At 41.6% G+C, this 23,170-nt stretch overlaps 2 protein-coding genes across 2 annotated transcripts; both read right to left on the reverse strand.

Moving 5' to 3' along the window:
* Positions 1-6,939: 6,939 nt before the first annotated feature.
* Positions 6,940-17,532, reverse strand: LOC141632218 (uncharacterized). Its single transcript, XM_074444781.1, has 6 exons — positions 17,305-17,532; positions 8,456-8,536; positions 8,365-8,381; positions 7,841-8,208; positions 7,672-7,783; positions 6,940-7,573 (listed from the first exon to the last, which is right to left on the reverse strand). Exons 1-6 carry the CDS (start codon positions 17,530-17,532, stop codon positions 6,940-6,942), a joined length of 1,440 nt encoding a protein of 479 aa, XP_074300882.1.
* Positions 17,533-17,535: 3 nt separating this feature from the next.
* Positions 17,536-18,974, reverse strand: LOC141632219 (uncharacterized). The gene is made up of 4 exons (XM_074444782.1): positions 18,820-18,974; positions 18,548-18,644; positions 18,106-18,464; positions 17,536-18,001 (listed from the first exon to the last, which is right to left on the reverse strand). The coding sequence occupies exons 1-4, from the start codon at positions 18,972-18,974 to the stop codon at positions 17,536-17,538; spliced, it is 1,077 nt and encodes a 358-aa protein (XP_074300883.1).
* Positions 18,975-23,170: the final 4,196 nt, after the last annotated feature.

Consider the following 23,170-nt stretch of genomic DNA (forward strand, 5'->3'; position numbering starts at 1 on the left):
GAGTACACGGGAACCGGGGAACCAAACCTTCTTGACAACTGACATCGTGAGATGGAGAATATACTAGACCTGGTTCATTGTCCTGATGAGATGAGAGTAGAACAAGCTGCGTTCTACCTGAGGGAAGCAGCTGGCAAGTGGTGGGATACGGTGAAGGTGAGTGCTAGAGAGATGTATGCGAACCAGGGCTTACCTGCTATACCTTGGGAAGAGTTTCGGAGGGCTATGAGGAAAGAGTTTGTACCGGAGCATGTGAGGAGAAAGCCGAGGGAGGAGTTTGATGGGTTTAAGATGACATCTGATATGTCAGTTGCTGAGTACTACAAACAGTTTAATGAGAAGTTTAGGTATGCTGAGGATATGGGTTTGAGTGAGGAGAACCTGGCGCTGAGGTTTGAGAAGGGGTTGACCCCTAAGATTATGGATAAGCTACCTGTAGGAGTTATTACCGATGTTAAGGAAGCTTATGAGAGGGCTGGGAGAGCTGAGAGGTTGGTGGAGATGGCTCAGGAGAGAGTGAGTGAGAAAAGAAAGGCTGAGAGTGAGGGTGGTGGCCAATCTAGTCATAAGAAAGGCAACCACACCCAAGCTAGAGGGTTTTCTTCTGGGTCAGGATTCAGTGTTGGGGCTTCCTTTGGGTGTTGCCGTGTGAGTGGTAGTGGTAGTTGGGGGATGACCTGCTATGGATGTGGTGGTGTAGGCCACAAAAGACATGAGTGCACGAGCGCACCGGGAGCTTTTCAGGGATCATCTCGGGGGAGCTATTCTCAGGGACCTGCACAGAGTTATGCGAGCAACAGACCAGGTGGTCATGGTCTAACCGGGGAAGTCGGAGCTATCAGGGTGGAGGTAACCACAATGGCGGTAATTCTTATCAGAAACTAGCTACGAACAACAACAACAACAACAACCAGGGGCCGGGTGCTAAGCCAACCACATCAGCCAGTACTGTTCAGGGAGGTGGACAGAAGACCAGTGGAAAGCTGTTCATAATGGACAAGAAAGCAGCTAGGAAGATGCACATGTTATCACTGGTACCTTTTTTGTTAACGGTATTCATACCTTTGTTTTGTTTGATTTGGGGGCATCTCAGTCATTTGTATCTTCGAGTCATGTTAAACGGTTGGGTTTGAGGGCATATGAGTCTGTAAGTGAGAAAGTTTTTATACCTTCGGGTGAGTCTGTATCATGCGGGAGGTTGTTTAGAGATGTATCTATGATAGTTGGGCAAGTGGATCTACCTGTAGACTTGCTAGAGTTTCCTTTTGACGGTTTTGAGATGATAGTCAGGATGGATTGGTTGGGAAAGTATAAAGCTAAGATAGACTGTTATCAAAAGAAAGTGTCTTTGAGAGGGCCTAAGGGTGTTAGTGTGTCTTATCATGGGTTTCTAGTCAAACCCAAAGTTAAGTTGATTGCAGCTGTCACCTTGAAGTCTTATCTGAGGAAGGGATGTCCTTTGATCTTGTGTCATGTGAGAGATGACCGGATAGAGAGTCTGACATTTGATCAGATACCAGTGGTGGGAGAGTTTGCAGATGTTTTTCCAGAGGAGATTCCGGGGTTGCCACCGAAGAGGGAGATAGAAATCACCGTTGAGTTGAAACCGGGGACGGGGCCAATCTCTAAAGCACCGTACCGGATGGGTCCTAAAGAGATGGAGGAGCTCAGGAAACAGTTAGATGATCTGATAGAGAAGGGATACATTAGACCTAGTGTATCGCCGTGGGGAGCACCAGTTCTTTTCGTGAAGAAGAAAGATGGGAGTTTCAGGTTATGCATAGATTACAGGGAGCTGAACCGAGTGACGGTGAAGAACAAGTATCCTTTGCCAAGGATGGATGACCTGTTTGATCAGTTGAGTGGTGCATCAGTCTTTTCTAAGATTGATTTGAGGTCGGGGTACCATCAGATGAAGATTAGAGAGATGGACATACCAAAGACAGCTTTCACGTCGAGGTATGGTCATTATGAGTACGTGGTGATGCCGTTTGGGTTATCTAATGCACTGGCTTTGTTTATGGACATGATGAACAAAATCTTCAGACAGTTTTTAGACAAGTTTGTGGTGGTGTTTATCGATGATATCTTAGTCTACTCTAAGACTAAGGAGGAGCATGAGGAGCATCTGAGGATTGTGTTGCAGACTCTGAGGGAGCATGAGTTGTATGCTAAGCTGTCCAAGTGTGAGTTCTGGTTAGAGAAAGTTGCTTTTCTGGGGCATATGATCTCTAAGGAGGGAGTAGCTATGGATCCGGCAAAGATTGAGGCAGTGACAAAGTGGGAAGCACCAAAGAATGTTGCTGAGATCAGGAGTTTCTTGGGTTTAGCTGGATACTACAGACGGTTCGTGAAAGATTTCTCCAAGATAGCTAGACCTATGACATCTTTGATGAGGAAAGAGAACAGGTTTCGTTGGGATGAGAGTTGTGAGAAGGCGTTCCAAACATTAAAGGAGCGTTTGACCACAGCTCCTATCTTAGCATTGCCTGAAGGGATCGAGAACTTTGAGGTTTATACAGATGCCTCAAAGAATGGGTTGGGATGTGTGTTGATGCAGAACGGTAAGGTGATAGTCTATGCTTCTAGGCAATTGAAGCCGTATGAGGAGAACTACCCTACACATGATCTAGAGTTGGATGCAGTGGTGTTTGCTCTCAAGATTTGGAGACATTACCTTTATGGGGCGACCGTTAAAGTATTTTCGGATCACAAGAGTCTCAAGTACATCTTCACTCAAAAGGAGTTGAACATGAGACAGAGGAGGTGGATGAAGCTGATTGGCAATTATGACATGGATATTATCTACCATGAAGGGAAAGCCAATGTTGTTCCAGATGCTTTGAGTAGGAAGAGTGTACATTCCTTGTGTACAGCTCTATCTTTGATGAGGTTGAGAGATGAGGTGGGGAAGTTTGGGATACATATGATGCAGAGAGGGAATGCTGTGGGAGATTTGACAGTGTAGCCTGATCTGTATGATGATATTCGAGGTAAACAGGCTATGGATCCTAAGATGGTTGAGTGGAGAGCTGGAGTAGAGAAAGGGACAGTGTCTCGATTCTCTATTCATACATATGGTAGTTTGAGGTTCGATGGTAGGTGGTGTGTCCCTAATGATGAGGAGCTGAAAAAGACAATCATGACAGAGGCACATTGTACACCGTATTCAGTACATCCAGGTGGTGACAAGCTATACAAGGATTTGAAGAACACGTTTTGGTGGCATGGGATGAAGAAAGAAATAGCTGAGTTTCTGGTCCGTTGTTTGACATGCCAGAGAGTTAAAGGGGAACAGCGACGACCACAAGGTAAGATTCAGTCCTTAGAGGTACCTGAGTGGAAGTGGGTATCCATTTCTATGGATTTTATCGTGGGTTTGCGAAAGAGACAACAGGGTAACAACATGATCTGGGTGATAGTGGATCGACTGACCAAATCAGCTCACTTTGTGCCAATGAAAGATACATGGACTAAAGCGCAATTGGCTATGGCTTATCGAAAGAATGTGCTTAAGTTACATAGAGTCCCTAAGGACATAGTGTCTGACAGAGATGCGAGATTTATCTCAAGGTTTTGGAAAGAGTTGCAGGAATCTTTGGGAACAACTTTGAAGATGAGTACAGCTTTTCATCCTGCGACAGACGGTCAGACTGAGAGAACGATCAAAACTCTTGAGGATATGTTACGAGCTTGTGTGATGGACTTTGGTGGTAGCTGGGAACAGAGGTTGGATTTGATAGAGTTTTCTTACAACAACAGCTATCACACGAGTATTGGCAAGGCACCGTTTGAGGCTTTATATGGGAGGAGATGTAGGAGTCCGATTTGTTGGGACGACAGTGCTGAGGCAGTGGTTCTAGGACCAGAGATGGTACATGAGATGGTTGAACAGATAAATATGATCAGGGAATGGATGAGAGCAGCCCAGGATAGGCAAAAGAGTTATGCAGATCTACATCGCCGGGATATAGAGTTTCAGGTTGGGGATAAGGTCCTTCTGAAAGTGTCTCCTATGCGTGGGGTTATGAGATTTGGGAAGAAAGGCAAGCTGAGTCAGAAGTTCATCGGTCCTTATGAGATCCTAGAGCGAGTTGGGGAAGTTGCATATCGTCTGGCTTTACTGGCTACGTTAGAGAGACTGCATAATGTGTTTCATGTATCGCAGCTGCGGAAGTATGTGAATGACCCGTCACATGTGTTAGAGGTAGAGAGCTTAGAGCTAGATGAGTCCTTATCATATCTTGAGGTACCTAAGCAGATTCTTGACCGGAAGGTTAGGAAGACTAGGAGTGGTGAGACAGTTTTGCTTAAGATCCTTTGGTCTAACCACGAGACTGAGGAAGCTACATGGGAGGCAGAGGATGCCATGAGAGAGCGTTACCCTTTCCTTTTCGATCAGGTATGTATGGTTACGGGGACGTAACCTTGTTTCTTTTAGGGGGGTAGGAGATGATCGCAAAGAGTTTTTATACCCTTTTTATGTTGGGTCGGTATGGTTGTTGTCGTTGAGTTGGGTTAGTAACATGTTTTATGTTGAGTTTTTTTTTGGTTGTTGAGTCGGGAGTGCGTAGTGTGTGTCTTTGGTTTGTTGTGGTTTGAACTTCGGGGACAAAGTTCTTTTTAAGGAGGGAAGACTGTAATACTACGTATTTATGAGTCTCTGGGTACTCTATCGAGTAGGCCTTACTCTGTCGAGTAAGGGCGAGTTGCAGATTAAAATAGTTTCTGACCTGTTGGGTACTCGATCGAGTAACTTGGTTACTCGATCGAGTAAGGGGGCACTCGATCGAGTACCTTAGTTACTCGATCGAGTAGCCCATCTGACGGGGTGATTTCTCGGGTTTTGGTTAATAATGCGATTAGAGTATATAATACTTCCGTCATTGTTCTTAAAACACTTTTCAAAACCTAATCATTGTAAGAAGAGAAATCAAACTACGTCATTCGCTTTAATCGCATTGTTGGCAAATCCCGGAGCTTGGAAGGTCGGATTCTACCTTTCTTTATACCGTTGTGATCCTTGCGTCAAGGGTAAGACCTATATACCGTTTTTATAATGTTTCTTTAAAGTTGGTTAAACCCTAATTTGGGGATTTGGGGGTTTTGTTATTTGTATGATTGGTAGTGATTATGTGCTTGTATATTAGGAGGAGGATTCGTAGAGGAAGCGTTTTGATATCAGCTGTGAAATCGTCTGATTGTTGTGCTTTCTAGGTAGGGTTTCCCTACTCAATAGTATTTACATAATGTGTGGTGATTGTGCGGTAGTTAGTCATTGTTGACTGATTCAGACGGTTGTTGATATTGTATTGTGATTGTGATTGTTGTCTCTGGTTCTCGAGATGCGTTCTCGGCTGAGTAGAGTCACTTGTGGGAGTGGCTTCACGCCCTAGTTTCGCCCTTCGTGGAACCCGCCACGGAAGGGGATGTGCACATTAATGGGACAGGGTTATCGCTCGGTATGATGAGCGGGGATTTGGTAAGTACGGCTGCGGTCCCCCACTGGCAGGGCTGGTCCAGTGGACAGTCGGTGATGGAGATTGATTGGAATGGGTGATTGTGTGTGACTGCTTGAGCTAACTTGATTACTGTATTGTTGGTTGTATATAATTGTTTGAATAGTACTGGCCTCGGTTTATTGTTTTAAAACCTGCAGTGATCCATTCGGGGATGGTGAGCAGATATTGAGCAGGTATGAGTTGAGTACTGGGATAGCTGGGATGTGCCACGGTCTGATGATAGAAGTCTTCCGCTGTAGCTTAGTAGTTTTCATAAACATTTCAGTTAGCTAATTAGACAGTCGGTTTGAGACATGTATTCGTATTTTGGTTTGGTTTTTGGATTGTAACCTTTCACTAAAGTATTTATATTTAAACGTTGTTTCATTATTGTTTATTTGATTATCATTGCCTCGGGTAACCGAGATGGTAACATCCTTATACCTGGGTGGTCCTGTAAGGCACTTGGAGTATGGGGGTGTTACAATAATCTCCCACTCAATGCAAGGTGTCTTGCAGGTCATACTTATTTTTGATCATATCTTGAGTGGTTTCCTCGATCTGGAGAGTAACTGTCTGACCGGAATTATCTACCGTAGATACCTTCCGAGCATGGCCACGCATTTTCAATTCACTGCTCCTCGAGTGGCCCTGAGATTTAGATTTCCCTGACAAGGGGATGGACAATTCCTATGGCACTATTCCCTTCATATAGCCACGGTTCATCATGACCCAAAAGATACCCTTTTGACTTCAATTACGACAGTCGTAGAGCATAAATCAAAGCCATTCAGAAACTGTGCCAACTTGGGCGAACAGTATCTAGTCAAAGAATCGGCTCTTAAAAATACTATAGTAGCTCTTGCCACGACCAGGCTGTATATGAATCACCAGAACTCTATAAGCGGTCACTGCCCGACAGAGTGTCCCATACAGTCTGCCTATGTGATCGACTAGTCATCTCTTATGACTCTATGGCACTTGAACTTGCCATCAATCGCATCACACTCTAGTATAGGGTTCAATATTGTCATCAATCGCATCACACTCTATTAATCCATTTCACTTAAATAGGGTTCAATATTGTCTCGACAACCTATTTGGAAAACAAAGTATTATCAGAAAATAGATTTGAATAAAACTCAAACGATGAATGTATTATCACATATGTAAAATTGATACCATATCAATTATTACATAATCTATAATTCAGTTTTAATCTTGTATATAGTTGATCATCTCAATTCAAATTGAAATGACATGACTTTTCATGCTTAACCTACGAAAAAGGCCTTCGTTAGTAAGTCTTAGCAACACTTTGCACTTTCCTAACCTTTTTTTTGGGGGAAATGTGAGTAATATATATATATATATATATATATATATATATATATATATATCAAAACGAGTAGGAATTACAGGATATGCAGTCCTCAAGTTAAATAAGATTCTTCTGACTTAGCCAGGTTATATCATTGACATTCATATTCAACTTCTCTCGTCCTCTAATTCTGCTTCTCACCCCATCAACAATCTGCAAATCTAACTGGCTCGGATGCATGAGAACTTTGTCAATTCTACACCTATTCCTTTGATACCAGATAGAGTAGAGTGCTCCCAAGAATAGTGCAATCTGAGCTCCTCTTTGGACAATAGTACATCCCCTACTTGACCACCAAACCAGATCAGTCACCAGAGGAAGGTTACAGCCTGTACTCTGCTGCAGGGCTAGTATCACCCTCTTGCTGTACTGGCAGGCAAAGAATAGATGAGATAAGCATTTCTCTGACTGGCCACATAGCAGGCATCTATCATCAACATCGATCCCATAACTTGCAATCTTGTCTACTGTATTGTGGACCTCATGAGCCACTAACCAACCTATAAACTGGTTTTTTGGTAATGCCCAGTTATTCCATATCACCTTGTTCCAGCAGACTGGTGGACTAGCATTCCAAAGCCATTCATAACATCCAGTAGGTGTATACCCAGACGGCTGTACCACCCAGACCCCATCCACAAACCCATGGGCAATTTCCTGCTTAACTTTACATATCCTTCTCCAAACCCAGCTGGAGTTGGCAGAAGGATTATACTCTATCTAGTCCCTACCTTTGATATGATTCCACTGTACCCAAATAGAATCCCTCTTCTCAGCAACCCAACTTACCAGATGCCCCACCATTGCCTTGTTCCACGTTTCCTGATCCTTAATCCTAGGCCTCCCTCTTCATTTGGTTTGCATATCTTGTCCCAAGCCACTAGGGGAACCCTCTTGTATTCTGAACCATTTTCTCAAAGAAAATTCCTGCAGGTGGCTTCTATACTCTTCATGATACCTTTGGGTAAAATGAACATCGATGCCCAGTAGGAATGCAATGTATTAAGGACAGATTTGACCAAAATAAGTCTCCCAGCATATGAAAATTTCCTTGCTCCATAACTATGAATCCTTCCACATATTTTCTCAATGAGACATGCACAATCTACTTTTTTATGCCTTGTAGTTTGTATTGGCATTCCCAAGTACTTAAAGGGGAGAGCTCCATCAGTGAAACCTGATATCCTCAGAATATCATTCTTAATCTGATCTGGCACCCCTCTAAAGTATGCATTGGATTTAGCTGCACTAATTTTCAAGCCACATGCTTTGGAGAAGGTAGAGAAAGATTGTAACAAAAGCATCATGGATTTAGTGTCACCTTTGCTGAATAGAAGCACATCATCAGCAAATATAAGGCAAGCTAATCTTTGCTTTTTGCACATAGGGTGATAATTTAACACATATTTAGCAGCAGCATACTTCAAGGTTCTTGTTAACTACTCCTACAAAGTGTAAAGAGAAGAGGTGACAGTGGATCACCTTGTCTGAGCCCTCTCCTGCCAGTAAAAAATCCAAACATTTCTCCATTAAGAGATAAAGAGAAAGAGGCAGTGGTAATACACTACATTACCATACTTTTGAACTCAGGAGGGAACCTAAGCAACCTCATAAGCTGCTCTACAAATTGCCATTCCACAGTATCATATGCCTTCTACAAATCAATCTTGAACAGGCATCTAGCTGAAGCATTGGGTCTTTCATAAAGTCTAATGAGGTCCTAACAGATCAAGATATTCTTCTGAATACTCCTTTTCTGAATGAAGGCACCTTGGTTCTGATCTATAATGTTTGGTAACACTGCAGCAAGTCTAGCACATATGATCTTGGATATAACCTTGTTGTAATACTACGGTTTTATGAGTCTCTGGGTACTCTATCGAGTGGGCCTTACTCTGTCGAGTAAGGGTGTTTTGCATTTTAAAATAGTTTCGGACATGTGGGGTACTCGATCGAGTAGCCTTGGTACTCGATCGAGTAGGCGGCACTCGATCGAGTACGTCAGTTACTCGATCGAGTAGCCCGGTTTACGGGTAGTGTTTTGTTGGGTTTTGTTAATAATGCGATTTAGTATTTAAACCTTTCCGTCACTTTCATAAAACGCTTTTACAAACTTAATTACTTTGAAAAGAGATTGCAACCTACGTACTTCGCATCCGTCGCATTATTAACAAATCCCGGAGCTTGGGAGGTCGGAATTCATCGTTCTTTACACTCTTGTGTTCCTTGCGTCAAGGGTAAGATCTACATACTGTTTTTATGGTGTTTCGTTATGGTTGTTTAAACCCTAATTTAGGGGTTTAGGGGTTTTGTTGTCTTTTATGATTGTTAGTAATTGTATGATCATATGTTAGGAGGAGGATTCGTAGAGGAGGCCTTTTGATAACATCTGTTGAGACCGTCTGACTATATTGCATTCCAAGTAGGGTTTCCCTACTCAGTATTAGTCACATGATGTGTTGGTTGTGCTTTGTGATTGTTAAATATTATCATACGAGTATTGTGACGGTTGTTGGTTTTGATTGTTGATAGTAGTTGTGGTTGATTGTATCTGTTTATGTTCTTTGGGGTGCGTCCCTGGCTGAGTGGAGTCACTTTTTGGAGTGGCTTCACGCCCATTATTCGCCTTCTGTGGAACCCGCCACATAAGGGATGTGCACATTAATGGATTTGGTTTTATCGCTCGACAGAGATGAGCGAGGCTTAGGTGGAAACGGCCGCGGTCCCCCACTGACGGCAAGGAGTAACCTGTTGCGATGGGTAGTCTGGCAGGGCTACACACTTTAGTGTGTAGTCAGTGTTGAGGAGTTGATGATGGAGTTCGGAGTATATCTGTGACGATTGAGGTGTGTTCTTTTTTGTACTGTTGAGTTATGTAAATTGTGTGATTAGTACTGACCTTGTTTATTGTTTTAAAAACTGTGGTGATCCATTCGGGGATGGTGAGCAGTTGTAGCTTGAGCTACATGGGATAGCTGGGATAGCTGGGATATGTCACTTTCAGATGATAGAGTCTTCCGCTGTAGCTTGAGTAGTTTGTCAGACATTTCATTTAGTTGATTAGACAGTTATTTTGGGTTCTTGTAACCCATATTTTGGGTATTTGGTTTTGGATTGTATTTATTCACTAAACTTATACTATTTAAATATTGTTTCGTTATTGTCTTATGATTATCATTGCCTCCGAAAACCGAGATGGTGACATCTTTATACCTGAGTGGTCCTGGTAAGGCACTTGGAGTATGGGGGTGTCACAAAGTGGTATCAGAGCGACGATCCTGAAACCTGTAACTAATGAATATAATGAACATAGGGAGTCAATTAAAATGAACCCGGTAAAGGTTGTAGGAGCAAATGCAAAGGCTTGGGAGACGTCCTAAAGTCGCGAACACGCCCTACAATTTTGAACCGGTCACATGGGGGGGTATATGTCAAGGTCGTATGTGGTGTCCGTTAGTTTGTATGTGAACGTAACGATACATGTTGTGAATTGCTGGAGTATGTGAATTGTTAGTTTAGAAGTTGGGAGTGAAGGATTGAAATCGTGATTGAAAAGTTTGTGGGGTGTGTATATATGTTGGTTTGCATAAAGAAGCATGATGGTTGTTTATTATGTGGCATTTAATAACATGAAGTAGCTTATTTTGTTGATTGTATGAGAAATTGCATAGATATGCATGCGTAGTTATATATTAATGTTGAGATTAAGAAGCTGCATAGTATATTGGGTTATGTGAGATAACATGCGGGCAGTATTCACGAGTCTGCATGACTCGATCGAGTAGGGGGTACTCGATCGAGTGGGTGAGGTACTCGATCGAGGGGGTCTGACTCGATCGAGTGGGTATTTGATGTTTTTATGATCGGAATCGTGTTTTTGGGTACTCGACCGAGTACATAGGGGCACTCGATCGAGTGGCTAGGCTGCTCGGTCGAGTATGTCAGAGATCAGAAGGTCTGTTTTGGGTCTGGAGTCGGCGCACTTGATCGAGTACGTGGGGCACTCGATCAAGTAGCCTCTACTCGATCGAGTAGGGTTAGGCACTTGATCGAGTGGGTTTTGGGCATGTTTTTTTCGTGTTTTGGGTTATGGTATGTATGTTTATATCTACCTTTTCTTATATAGTTTCAAGATGCCGCCAAAGAAAACCGCTTTGTATGTGAGAGCTGAGAGCATGAACATCGACGATATAGTTAAGATGTTGGAGCATCAAGATGCTCTTACGGAGGCCCTAAAGAGAGTGGGGAAGGATAAGGAGGTTGATCACTCTAAGATAAGTCTTTATATAGTGAGGTTTAACCCAAAAGAGTATAAGGGGACCGGCGAGCCAATTCTTCTTGACAATTGGCATCGTGAGATGGAGACCATTCTGGATCTGGTACATTGTCCTGATGAGATGAAAGTAGAACAAGCTGCGTTCTACTTAAGGAAAGCGGCTGGTGAGTGGTGGGACAAGGTGAAAGCAAGTGCTAGAGAGATGTATGCAAAGCAGGGTCTGCCTGCTATACCTTGGGAAGAGTTTCGGAGGGCTATGAGGAGAGAGTTTGTACCTGAGCATGTGAGGAGTAAGCTGAGGGAGGAGTATGATGGGTTTAGGATGACATCTGATATGTCGGTTGCTGTGTCCTACAAGCAATTTAATGAGAAGTCTAGATATGCTGAGGACATGGGTTTGAGTGAGGAGAACCTAGCGCTGAGATTTGAGAGGGGGTTGACCCCCAGGATTATAGACAAGTTACCCGTGGGAGTCCTTACTGATGTTAAGGAAGCTTATAAGAGGGCTGGTAGAGCTGAGAGGTTGGTGGAGATGGCCCGGGAGAGAGGAGGTGAAAAAAGAAAGGCTGAGAGTGAAGGTGCATGTGGTGGCCAATCTAACTAAAATAAAGGCAACCACAATCAGGCTAGAGCGTTTTCTTCGGGCTCGGGGTTCAGTGCTGGGGCTTCCTTTGGGCGTGGCCGTGGGAGCGGTAGTGGTAGTTGGGGGATGACCTGGGTTGGCTGTGGCGGTGTAGGCCACAAGAGACATGAGTACACGAGTGTACCGGGAGCTTTTCAGAGATCGGCTCAGGGGAGCTATTCTTAGGGGCCAACACAGATTTATGCGAGTAACAGACCGGCTGGGTCATGGTCTAACCGGGGAGGTCAGAGCAACCAGGGTGGAGGTAACAGCAATGGCGGTAATTCTTATCAGACACCAGCTACGAACAACAACAACAATCAGGGGTCGGGTGCTAAGCCGACCACTTCAGCCAGTACTGTCCAGGGAGGTGGACAGAAGACCATTGGAAAGCTGTATATGATGGACAAGAAAGCAACCAAGGACGACGCACATGTTATCACTGGTACTTTTCTTGTTAACGGTATTCATACCTTTGTTTTGTTTGATTCGGGGGCGTCTCAGTCGTTTGTATCTTTTTCGAGTCATGTTAAACGGTTGGGTTTGAGGGTATATGAGTTTGTAAGTGAGAAAGTTTTTATACCTTCGGGTGAGTCTGTATCATATGGGAGGTTGTTTAGAGATGTATCTATGATAGTTGGGCAAGTGGATCTACCTGTAGACTTGCTAGAGTTTCCTTTTGACGGTTTTGAGATGATAGTCGGGATGGATTGGTTGGGAAAGTATAAAGCTAAGATAGACTGTCATCAAAAGAAAGTGTCTTTGAGAGGGCCTAAGGGTGTTAGTGTGTCTTATCGTGGGTTTCTAGTCAAACCCAAAGTTAAGTTGATTGCAAATTTAACCTTGAAGTCTTATCGAGGAAGGATGTCCTTTGATCTTGTGCCATATGAGAGATGACCGGATTGAGAGTCGACGATTGATCGATACCGTAGATGAGTTTGCGAGATGTTTTTCCGGAGGAGATTCCGGGGTTGCCACCGAAGAGGGAGATATATTTCACGGTTGAGTTGAAACCGGGGGCGGGGCCAATCTCTAAGGCACCGTGCACGGATGGGTCCTAAAGAGTTAGAGGAGCTCGGGAAGCGATTAGATGATCGATAGAGAAGGGATACATTAGACCTCTTTTGTATCACCGTGGGGAGCACCAATTCTTTTTGTGAAGAAGAAAGATGGGAGCTTGAGGTTGTGTATAGATTACGGAGCCAACAGAGTGACGGTGAAGAACAAGTATCCTTTGCCATGGATAGATGACCTGTTTGATCAGTTGAGTGGTGCATCAGTCTTTTCCAAGATTGATTTGAGGTCGGGGTACCATCAGGTGAAGATTAGAGAGGTGGACATACCAAAGACAGCTTTCACGTCGAGGTATGGCCATTATGAGTACACGGTGATACCTTTTGGGTTATCTAATGCACTGGCTGTGTTTATGGATTTGATGAACAGAATCTTCAGTCAGTTTTTGGACAAGTTTATGGTGGTGCTCATTGATGATATCTTAGTTTATTCCAAGACTAAGGAGGAGCATGAGGAGCATCTGAGGATTGTGTTGCAGACCTTGAGGGAGCATGCATTATATGCTAAGTTGTCCAAGTGTGAGTTCTGGTTAGAGAGATTTGCTTTTCTGGGGTACGTGATCTCTAAGGATGGGGTAGCTGTGGATCCGGCAAAGATTGAGGCAGTGACCAAGTGGGAAGCACCAAAGAATGTGGCTGAGATCAGGAGTTTCTTGGGTTTAGCTGGATATTACAGACGGTTCGTGAAGGATTTCTCCAAGATTGCTAGACCTATGACAGCTTTGATGAGGAAAGAGAACAGGTTTCATTGGGATGAGAGTTGTGAAACGGCGTTCCAAACATTAAAGGAGCGTTTGACCACAGCTCCTATCTTCGCATTGCCTGAAGGGAGTGAGAACTTTGAGGTTTATACAGTTGCCTCAAAGAATGGGTTGGGATGTGTGTTGATGCATAACAGTAAAGTGATTGCCTATGCTTCTAAGCAATTGAAGCCTTATGAGGAGAATAATCCTACACACGATCTAGAGTTTGGTGCAGTGGTGTTTGCTCTCAAGATTTGGAGACATTACCTTTATGGGGCGACCTTTAAGGTATTTCTTGATCACAAGAGTCTCAAATACATCTTCACTCAAAAGGAGTTAAATATGAGACAGAGGAGGTGGATGGAGCTGATTGGCGATTATGACATGGATATTATCTACCATGAAGGGAAAGCCAATGTTGTTGCTGATGCTTTAAGTAGGAATATTGTACATTCTTTGTGTACAGCTTTATCTTTGATGAGGTTGAGAGACAAGGTGGGGAAGTGTGGGATACATATGATGCAGAGAGGGGATGCCATGGGAGATTTGACCATACAGCCTGATCTTTATGATGATATTCGAGGTAAATAGGTGTTGGATCCTAAGATGGTAGAGTGGAGAGCTGGAGTAGAGAAAGGGACAGTGTCTAGATTCTCTATTCATTCAGATGGTAGTTTGAGGTTTGATGGGAGGTGGTGTGTCCCTAATGATGAGGAGCTGAAAAAGACAATCATGACAGAGGCACATTGTACACCATATTCAGTACATCCAGGTGGTGACAAGCTATACAAGGATTTAAAGAACACGTTCTGGTAGCCTGGGATGAAGAAAGAGACAGCTAAGTTTGTGGCCCGTTGTTTGACATGCCAGAGAGTTAAAGGGGAACAGCGACGACCAAAAGGTAAGATTCAGTCTTTAGAGGTACCTGAGTGGAAGTGGGAATCCATTTCTATGGATTTTATCGTGGGTTTGCCGAAGAGTCAACAGGGTAACAACATGATATGGGTAATAGTAGATCGACTGACCAAGTCTGCTCATTTTCTACCAATGAAAGATACATGGACTAAGGCACAATTAGTTATGGCTTATCGGAAGAATGTGCTAAAGTTACATGGGGTCCCTAATGACATAGTATCTGCCAGAGATGCGAGGTTTATCTCAAGGTTTTGGAAAGAGTTGCAGGAATCTTTGGGAATGACTTTGAAGATGAGTACCGCATTTTATCCTGCGACAGATGGTTAGACTGAGAGAACAATCAAGACTCTTGAGGATATGCTACGAGCTTGTGTGATGGACTTTGGTGGTAGCTGGGAACAGAGATTAGATTTGATTGAGTTTTCTTACAACAACAGCTATCACACCAGTATTGGCATGGCACCGTTTGAGTCCTTATATGGGAGGAGATGTAGGAGTCCGATTTGTTGGGATGACAGTGCTGAGGCAGTGGTTCTAGGACCAGAGATGGTACATGAGATGGTTGAGCAGATTAAGATGATCAGGGAAAGGATGAGAGCGGCTCAGGATAGGCAAAAGAGTTATGCATATCTACATCGTCGGGATATAGAGTTTGAGGTTGGGGACAAGTTTCTTCTGAAAGTGTCTCCTATGCCTGGGGTTATGAGGTTTGGGATGAAAGGCAAGTTGAGTCAGAAGTTCATCGGACCTTATGAGATCTTAGATCAGGTTGGAGAGGTTGCTTATCATTTGGCTTTACCAGCTGCGTTGGAGAGAGTGCATAATGTGTTTCATGTATCTTAGTTGCGCAAGTCTGTGAGCGATCTGTCACATGTGTTAGAGGTAGAGAGCATAGAGCTAGATGAGTCCTTGTCTTATCTTGAGGTGCCTAAGCAGATTCTTGACCGGAAGGTTAGGAAGACTAGGAGTGGTGAGACAGTTTTGCTTAGGATCTTTGGTCTAACCACGAGGTTGAGGAAGCTACATGGGAGGCAGAGGAGGCCATGAGAGAGCGTTACCCTTTTCTTTTTGATCAGGTATGTATGGTTACGGGGACGTAACCTTGTTTCTTTTAGGGGGTTAGGAGATGATCTCAAAGAGTTTTAAGAGTTTTTACACCCTTTTTGTGTTGTGTCGGTATGTTTTGTTGTGGTTGAGTCGGGTTGAGTTTGGTTAGTAGCATGCTTTTATGTTGAGTTTTGTTTTGGTTGTTGTGTCGGAAGTGTAGTAGTATGTCTTTGCTTTGTTGTCGTTTGAACTTCGAGGACGAAGTTCTTTTTAAGGAGGGAAGACTGTAATACTACGGTTTTATGAGTCTCTGGGTAGTCTATCGAGTGGGCCTTACTCTGTCAGTAAGGGTGTTTTTCATTTTAAAATAGTTTCTGACCTGTAGGGTACTCGATCGAGTAGCCTTGGTACTCGATCGAGTAGGCGGCACTCGATCGAGTACGTCAGTTACTCGATCGAGTAGCCCGGTTTACGGGTAGTGTTTTGTCGGGTTTTTTTAATAATGGGATTTAGTATTTAAAGCTTTCCGTCACTTTCAGAAAACGCTTTTACAAACTTAATTACTTTGAAAAGAGATTGCAACCTACGTACTTCGCATCCGTCGCATTATTGACAAATCCCGGAGCTTGGGAGGTCGGAATTCATCGTTCTTTACACTCTTGTGTTCCTTGCGTCAAGGGTAAGATCTACATACTATTTTTATGGTGTTTCGTTAAGGTTTTTTAAACCCTAATTTAGGGGTTTGGGGGTTTTGTTGTCTTTTATGATTGTTAGTAATTGTATGATCATATGTTAGGAGGAGGATTAGTAGAGGAGGCCTTTTGATAACAGCTGTTGAGACCGTCTGACTGTATTGCATTCCAGGTAGGGTTTCCCTACTCAGTATTAGTCACGTGATGTGTTGGTTGTGCTTTGTGATTGTTGAATATTATCATACGAGTATTGTGACGGTTGTTGGTTTTGATTGTTGATAGTAGTTGTGGTTGATTGTATCTGTCTGTGTTCTTTGGCGTACGTCCCTGGCTGAGTGGAGTCACTTGCGGGAGTGGCTTCACGCCCATTATTCGCCTATACATGGAACCCGCCCACGAAAGGGATGTGCACATTAATGGATTTGGGTTTATCGCTCGACGGAGATGAGCGGGCTTAGGTGGGAACGGCTGCGTTCCCCCACTGACGGCGAGGAGTAACCTGTTGCGAAGGGTACTCTGGCAGGGCTACATACTTTAGTGTGTAGTCAGTGTTGAGGAGTTGATGATGGAGTTTGGAGTATATCTGTGATGATTGAGCTGTGTTGTTTGTTGTTCTATTGAGTTATGTAAATTGTGTGATTAGTACTTACCCCGTTTATTGTTTTAAAAACTGGGGTGATCCATTCGGGGATGGTGAGCAGTTGTTGAGCAGGTATGAGTCGAGATACATGGGATAGCTGGGATGTGTCACCTTTAGATGATAAAGTCTTCCGCTGTAGCTTGAGTAGTTTGTCAGACATCTCATTTAGTTGATTAGACACTTATTTTGGGTACTTGTAACCCGTATTTTGGGTATTTGGTTTTGGATTGTATTTATTCACTAAACTTATAATATTTAAATATTGTTTCGTTATTGTCTTATGATTATCATTGCCTCGGGAAACCGAGATGGTGACATCTTTATACCTGAGTGGTCCTGGTAAGGCACTTGGAGTATGGGGGTGTCACACTTGTACACAACGTTGCAGCAAGCTATAGGCCGGAATTGGGTAACATTCTGAGGTCTATCACATTTAGGTATTAGAGTGAGGGTAGTGGCATTTATCTGAGTTAGCAGTCTTCTCTGCAAAAAGAAGTCCTGGACAGCCTCAATCACATCTCCCCATACCTCCCCCCTCACATCCTTGAAGAATTTACTGGTGTAACCATCAGGTCCAGGGGACTTGATGTCTGGTATACTGAATAGAGCATCTTTTACCTCCTTCCCACTTACAGGCCTCATTAGTTATGCACAGTCCTCAGGACTGCATTTAGGTCGTTGTTCAATTATACTTCTGTGAACCTTGCCAATGCTATGATTGGACCCAAGCAGTTCTTTATAGTATTCTAGGAATGCATTTTGAATCTGTTCAGGTTTATCACAAACTCTGCCATGTGTGTCCTCCATCCTGAAGACTTTGTTCCCATGTTTTCTCTGCTTAAGTAAGCCATGAAAAAACGCACTATTTGAGTCCCCATTCTGTATCCACTTATGCTTTGCTTTCTGAGAGAGAAAGTTATCCCTTGCTGCAGTAAGTTCTTTCAACTGTGCAGCTGCTTCAGACTCATCGGCTCTCATCTGCAGATCTGAGGGGTCCCTTCCTAACTGAACTTGTAAATCTTCTATCTTTTTCTGCTTGACATCAGCAGCATTCTCAATATCACTGATATTCAACTGTCTTAGGGCAGGTTTCAGCAACTGCATCCTTTCACTAGTTTGAACATGGGAGTCCCAACCACATTATCCTGCCAATTACTTCTCACAATAGGAATGAAATCCTTAGATCCACCCCACATGTTAAAATATTTAAAGCACCGCTTGTCCTGCATCTGTTTATTACTGCTGACTATACATGGAGTATGATCATACATCCCCTCAGGAAGAAAATGAGCATACAAGTCATGTAGATGATCACACCAGTCCTTGTTTACCAACACCCTATCCAATTTAATATAGATCCTCTCCTCAGGCTTTTGCTTGTTGTTCCATGTGTATAGAGCACCAGTTGCAGCAATGTCCAGAACTCCACAATCAGCCACACAATCCCTAAAAGGCTCCATCTCAGAGGAAGGTACATTGCCCCCAACCCTTTCATTTGCAGCCAAAACACAATTAAAATCTCCTGCTATTGCCCATGGTCCAACAATATTCCCTGCTAGTCTCCTCAGATAGCCCTAAAGGGGAGCTCTAACATTAACCCCATTGAAAGCATACAACATAGTCAGAAAGTAATAGTCCTACTCACTAAGGATTCTACCTTCATGTGAATAAACTGAGCATTATATTCCAGAAACTGAACCCTAAAAGACTTAGGCTGACATAAAATCCAAATCCTTCCCCCATTATGATATCCACTGTTAGTAGATATGCACCAATTATTAAAGTTATTTACAACCTTATGAAAAGCATTACACTTTATTTTAGTTTCTAATAAGCCAAACAACCCAACTGCTTTATTTTGTAGAAAAAAAATTATAGCTTTTTGTTTACCTAATCTATTCATACCCCTCACATTCCAAAAACCTATACTATCCATTAGATAAATTAGGGGGGTTGTCACTACCATTTCCAACAGCACCTGCCTTTCCAGGAGAATTGAGTACCTCCTTATATGAGTGTGCTCCAAAAGAGTCCCTACTATAGCCATCTTTTGCCACGTCCTGTGAACTGCCTCCCCTTCTCATTATGACTAGTCTCTTGACTGGAGTTTATAGCACCTTTGATGGAGAATTCACAGGTTTTCTAGGGATCATTTGCACTTCTGTATTAATAATCTTAGCTTTAACAGGTTGCACAACTGGCCTCCATACTTTATTAGCCACAGTCCTCTCTTTTATCATTTTGTCTTTCCTGCATTGCTCATGTTCATGCCCCATACCTTGACACTTCTTGCACTTGATTGGCTTCCATTCATATTCAATTTCAATATGATTCACTATACCATGCTCATCCTTGAACGCAATTTTGACTGGTAATTCCTGATCAACTACCAGTTCCACCATTACACGTGCAAAGCCTAGTCTAGTTCTCTCCTCAGTTGTTGTATCATTCTTGACATGTTTACCTACAATGCCTGCAATTTTTGGAAGTCCCTTTCCCCAAAACTTCAGAGGCAGCTTGTGCAATCTTATCCACGCAGGCACATATTGCACATCCTCTTTAGTCATCTCCATATCCCGTTCCCATGCTTTCACAATCATCGGTTTATTGTCAAAAAGATAGTGTCTAGAAGCAATGACCTTATCCTTCATTTCCATCGTCTTAAACCTAACCAGAAAGATCCCATTAGGCATTAATGAGATCTTATCTATGTTATACCTCGTCCATATTCATCTAACAAAGCCTTCAACTATCTCCCATGGTGGATTGGCCCCTAAGATGAAGCATACAACAGCCTACTGCTAATATTCTATTTCCTCTTCAACATCTTCCTGTTCTAACTACAGCATCTCCTCGGCCCCTATTTCAGGAACGTCCTCTTGCATATCATTTCTCTGTTCTTCATCCACCTTCTCTTCCTCATTCTCACTTTCACTGATCTCCTCTTCTTCTGATTCATTATCCGCCTCTACTACCAACTCTGGTATCCCTACAACCTCATGAATGTTCTTTGTTTTTCCTTCATTCTCAACATTAGGTCCATTTCTTATGCTTTTAGGGCTTGTTGAAACCATACTTCCCTCATCTGTTTTCTCCGAACTCTTCAGCTCATTCGTAGGAGGAATGCTCTCCCCACGCAATGTCATCTCTCTTTGCCTCTGCTGGATTGATTTTCTGACCATGGGCCCAGAAATCAATGGCGGCACATACTCTTTGCGTGCATGGATTCTCTAGGGTTTTTTTCTTTTTTTCACTTTCCTAACCTTACTATATACTATTTCCCATTCTTGTGTATAATCATGTATTATAAGAACTTCTTTGAGTACATGTCTATATCCAATCTGGATATAGGCTCTCTTGCCTTTAAATAACTCCCACTGTCTTCACAGTGTGTAGGGATAGGACCTTCGGTTATTGAAACGAACTACCATAGTTCCTCCAATTCATAAAACCGAATCCTAATATCATCCCTTCCTTCTTGCATATGTCATTATTGCAAGTGTACTCAATTTATGTTATGTATATCTCATTGTTCAACTGCCTAGGATGTTCTAGCAGATATCCTCCTTAAATAATATAGCCAAGATTGTTGTCTAAACATCATTATGTGTTTAAAATATGGTTTTTGTGTAACTCCTTGCACATAAATCCATCTCAATTCTAATCACTTTAGCTTCATCTCTTTAATGCTTCATGAGTACTAACCAATGAACTATATGGCTATATAGAGACTTCTCTCAAGGATTCGATTTGTAAATTTTCGTCATATCCCAAGTATACGAAAATTAAGAATGGTGATACATCTTAGCGTAATGAATTAATCCCACAGCGGAAGCATGTGGATACAATTTCTACATGTTCAATACTTTTGAACTTGTCAAGATTCTTATTAACATAAGAATATTCATTCAACGCTAATATCCTCTTAGAACCTCCTTTATAGGTCTGGATACCTTAGAGATGTATTATTCTTCTCCTAAGTCTTCCATCATTCACAATGATCAATATGTCCCTTGCACATAAGACTAGTAGCACCATATTACTCCCACTAAACTCCATGTATAAACAGAACTACTCGACAATTCGAGAAAATTTTATCACATGATCAAAACATACAATTCAACTCCTTAACTTCTACTTAAATCTTTTTCTTAAGTTTTCATCCTACGTTAGGATAGTTGCGATTTTCAAAAACTCATGCAAGATCATTTTAAAATCCAACTGTCAAATTATATCCGAATTCAATGAGGCGTTGTTGTTGCGTGCAAAACCCTTTGTCATCAACCAACCAAGCTAAATAAACATTTTCATGTTTATGCTCATTTCGGACTTTTATGGAGTTGAAACTAGATAAAGCATCTTAATAAGTTACAGGTTTGTTACTTTCAAAATAACATGACTCCTGTCCACTTTAGATTTCGAAGAAATAATTACTGATTTTGACCAAGAAGGGACATCTATCTACGTCTTATTCTCAGTTTGTGGCTTTTGAACATTTTCTCCCACTCTGTCTTTAAGAAATAATCCTGTTTTCTCAAAAGACAGCATTACGAGCCATAAACTTGTTATTCTCGTGATAGTTGGGTTAGAAAGCCACATGCTTTCTTTCGAAACAAGCTACAACTTAGGTACAATGCCTAATCAGATCATATATGAATTGTACTTGATTGCTTTAACTATGTTTTGATTTAGTGGAATAAATAAATACTAGACAAATTGTAATAGAAACTACTTCCAACTTTATAGTAAAGATTCAATCATATCGTATAGGATTATTTGTCCTTTCTAACAACCCTTATCTAATATTATGTGCTTATGAAGCTGAACTTGTGATACCATATCACACTCCTTTTGGTGCAAATAAAAGTCTTCACTTTATTGTTCCCTCTTTTAACAAAGTACTAATACTTTGGTTTTTAATCTCTAGGTTTTAATACTTTTTATACATGCAATGAAATTATTCAAAGAATTTATCTTCTTACCTCATTAAGTGGATACCAAGTATCTACCTAATTCGTTGGTAAAAGAGATTAAGAAGTAATAACCTTTTCTGATTGAAACTGTATTCGACCATACACTTCAAAATGTAAATAGGGCGAATATCTTGATCTATTCATAATCCTTTTCAAGGAAAAATCATGAATTATCTTGCTTTGAATACAAAATTCGTACACACCCAGAGATTCCCAATCAGATGGTTTGGGACACTAGTCAAAACTAGTTTCTAAAAGCGATATTCAATCGTGAATTGAGAAATGATTGGGGTCACCAATTTGAGTCTTGTATATATATATATATATATATATATATATATATATATATATATATATATATATATATATATATATATATATGACATTTTGTTTATAGTTTGAATATAATTACCTTGATTTGCATGCTCTCACCAAAAACTTAATCGTAGTATGTAAGGCACAACGCTTGTTTTTATTGTATAGAAGAAACCCTTTGCGTTTTATACAAAAACTTGAATTATATTCTTATTTAGAGTTATTGTACTTCATAATAATTATTGAGGTACATTTCTAAATACAAAACTAAAATGAGTACACTATAACACTTATATGTCCATGAATGAAATGGCAACTACCCTAGTTCCATTCATGTAAATTTCTGAATTTATTCTTGCTAGTCATCATACGATAATTCCAAATATTATGATAAAAGCCACAAATTTGTATCAAATACACATGATGTGGTAATTAGCAAGAATGCAATGTCAATGTCATAAATATTCAAGAAGGAATATGTTGGGGTTACACAACCAACTTCCTTGATCTTTACTTATTGGGGTTTGTATCTATTTTAGTGTCTAACACCTTCTCTTTCGAGCCTAGTTCCATCCTTAACAATTAAGATAGGTACTTACTTCTTATTGCTCCCACTTACTACAAGAATTTATACTTTATGAAGACTTATCTTCATGTAAATTCCTAGTTTAATCCTTCACAAGGATGAACTCTTATTGTGGTATTTGGTCAATCAAAATTTCTAGCAAATCAATTTACCAATTTAATATTGTCATATTCTTAACAACTTAAGTGCTTGATGACAAGTGTTTAGGTTGAGCAATAAGACTTTTGAACCGTGGATGCATAGTAGATATTATCAAAACATATTTTGACTAATCATTACCTCTAGTCATATTTCTTCACAAGAAATCATACGTAGGCATGTTAGGAATTTAAGATGCTAATCTCATATGAAATAGGACAAATCCAATGGAGTTCTATGGAATAGAATAATTCCTATGGAGCTAGTC

The sequence above is a fragment of the Silene latifolia genome, chromosome Y (genome assembly GCF_048544455.1).
Source record: "Silene latifolia isolate original U9 population chromosome Y, ASM4854445v1, whole genome shotgun sequence".
In the NCBI taxonomy this organism is placed as follows: domain Eukaryota; kingdom Viridiplantae; phylum Streptophyta; class Magnoliopsida; order Caryophyllales; family Caryophyllaceae; genus Silene; species Silene latifolia.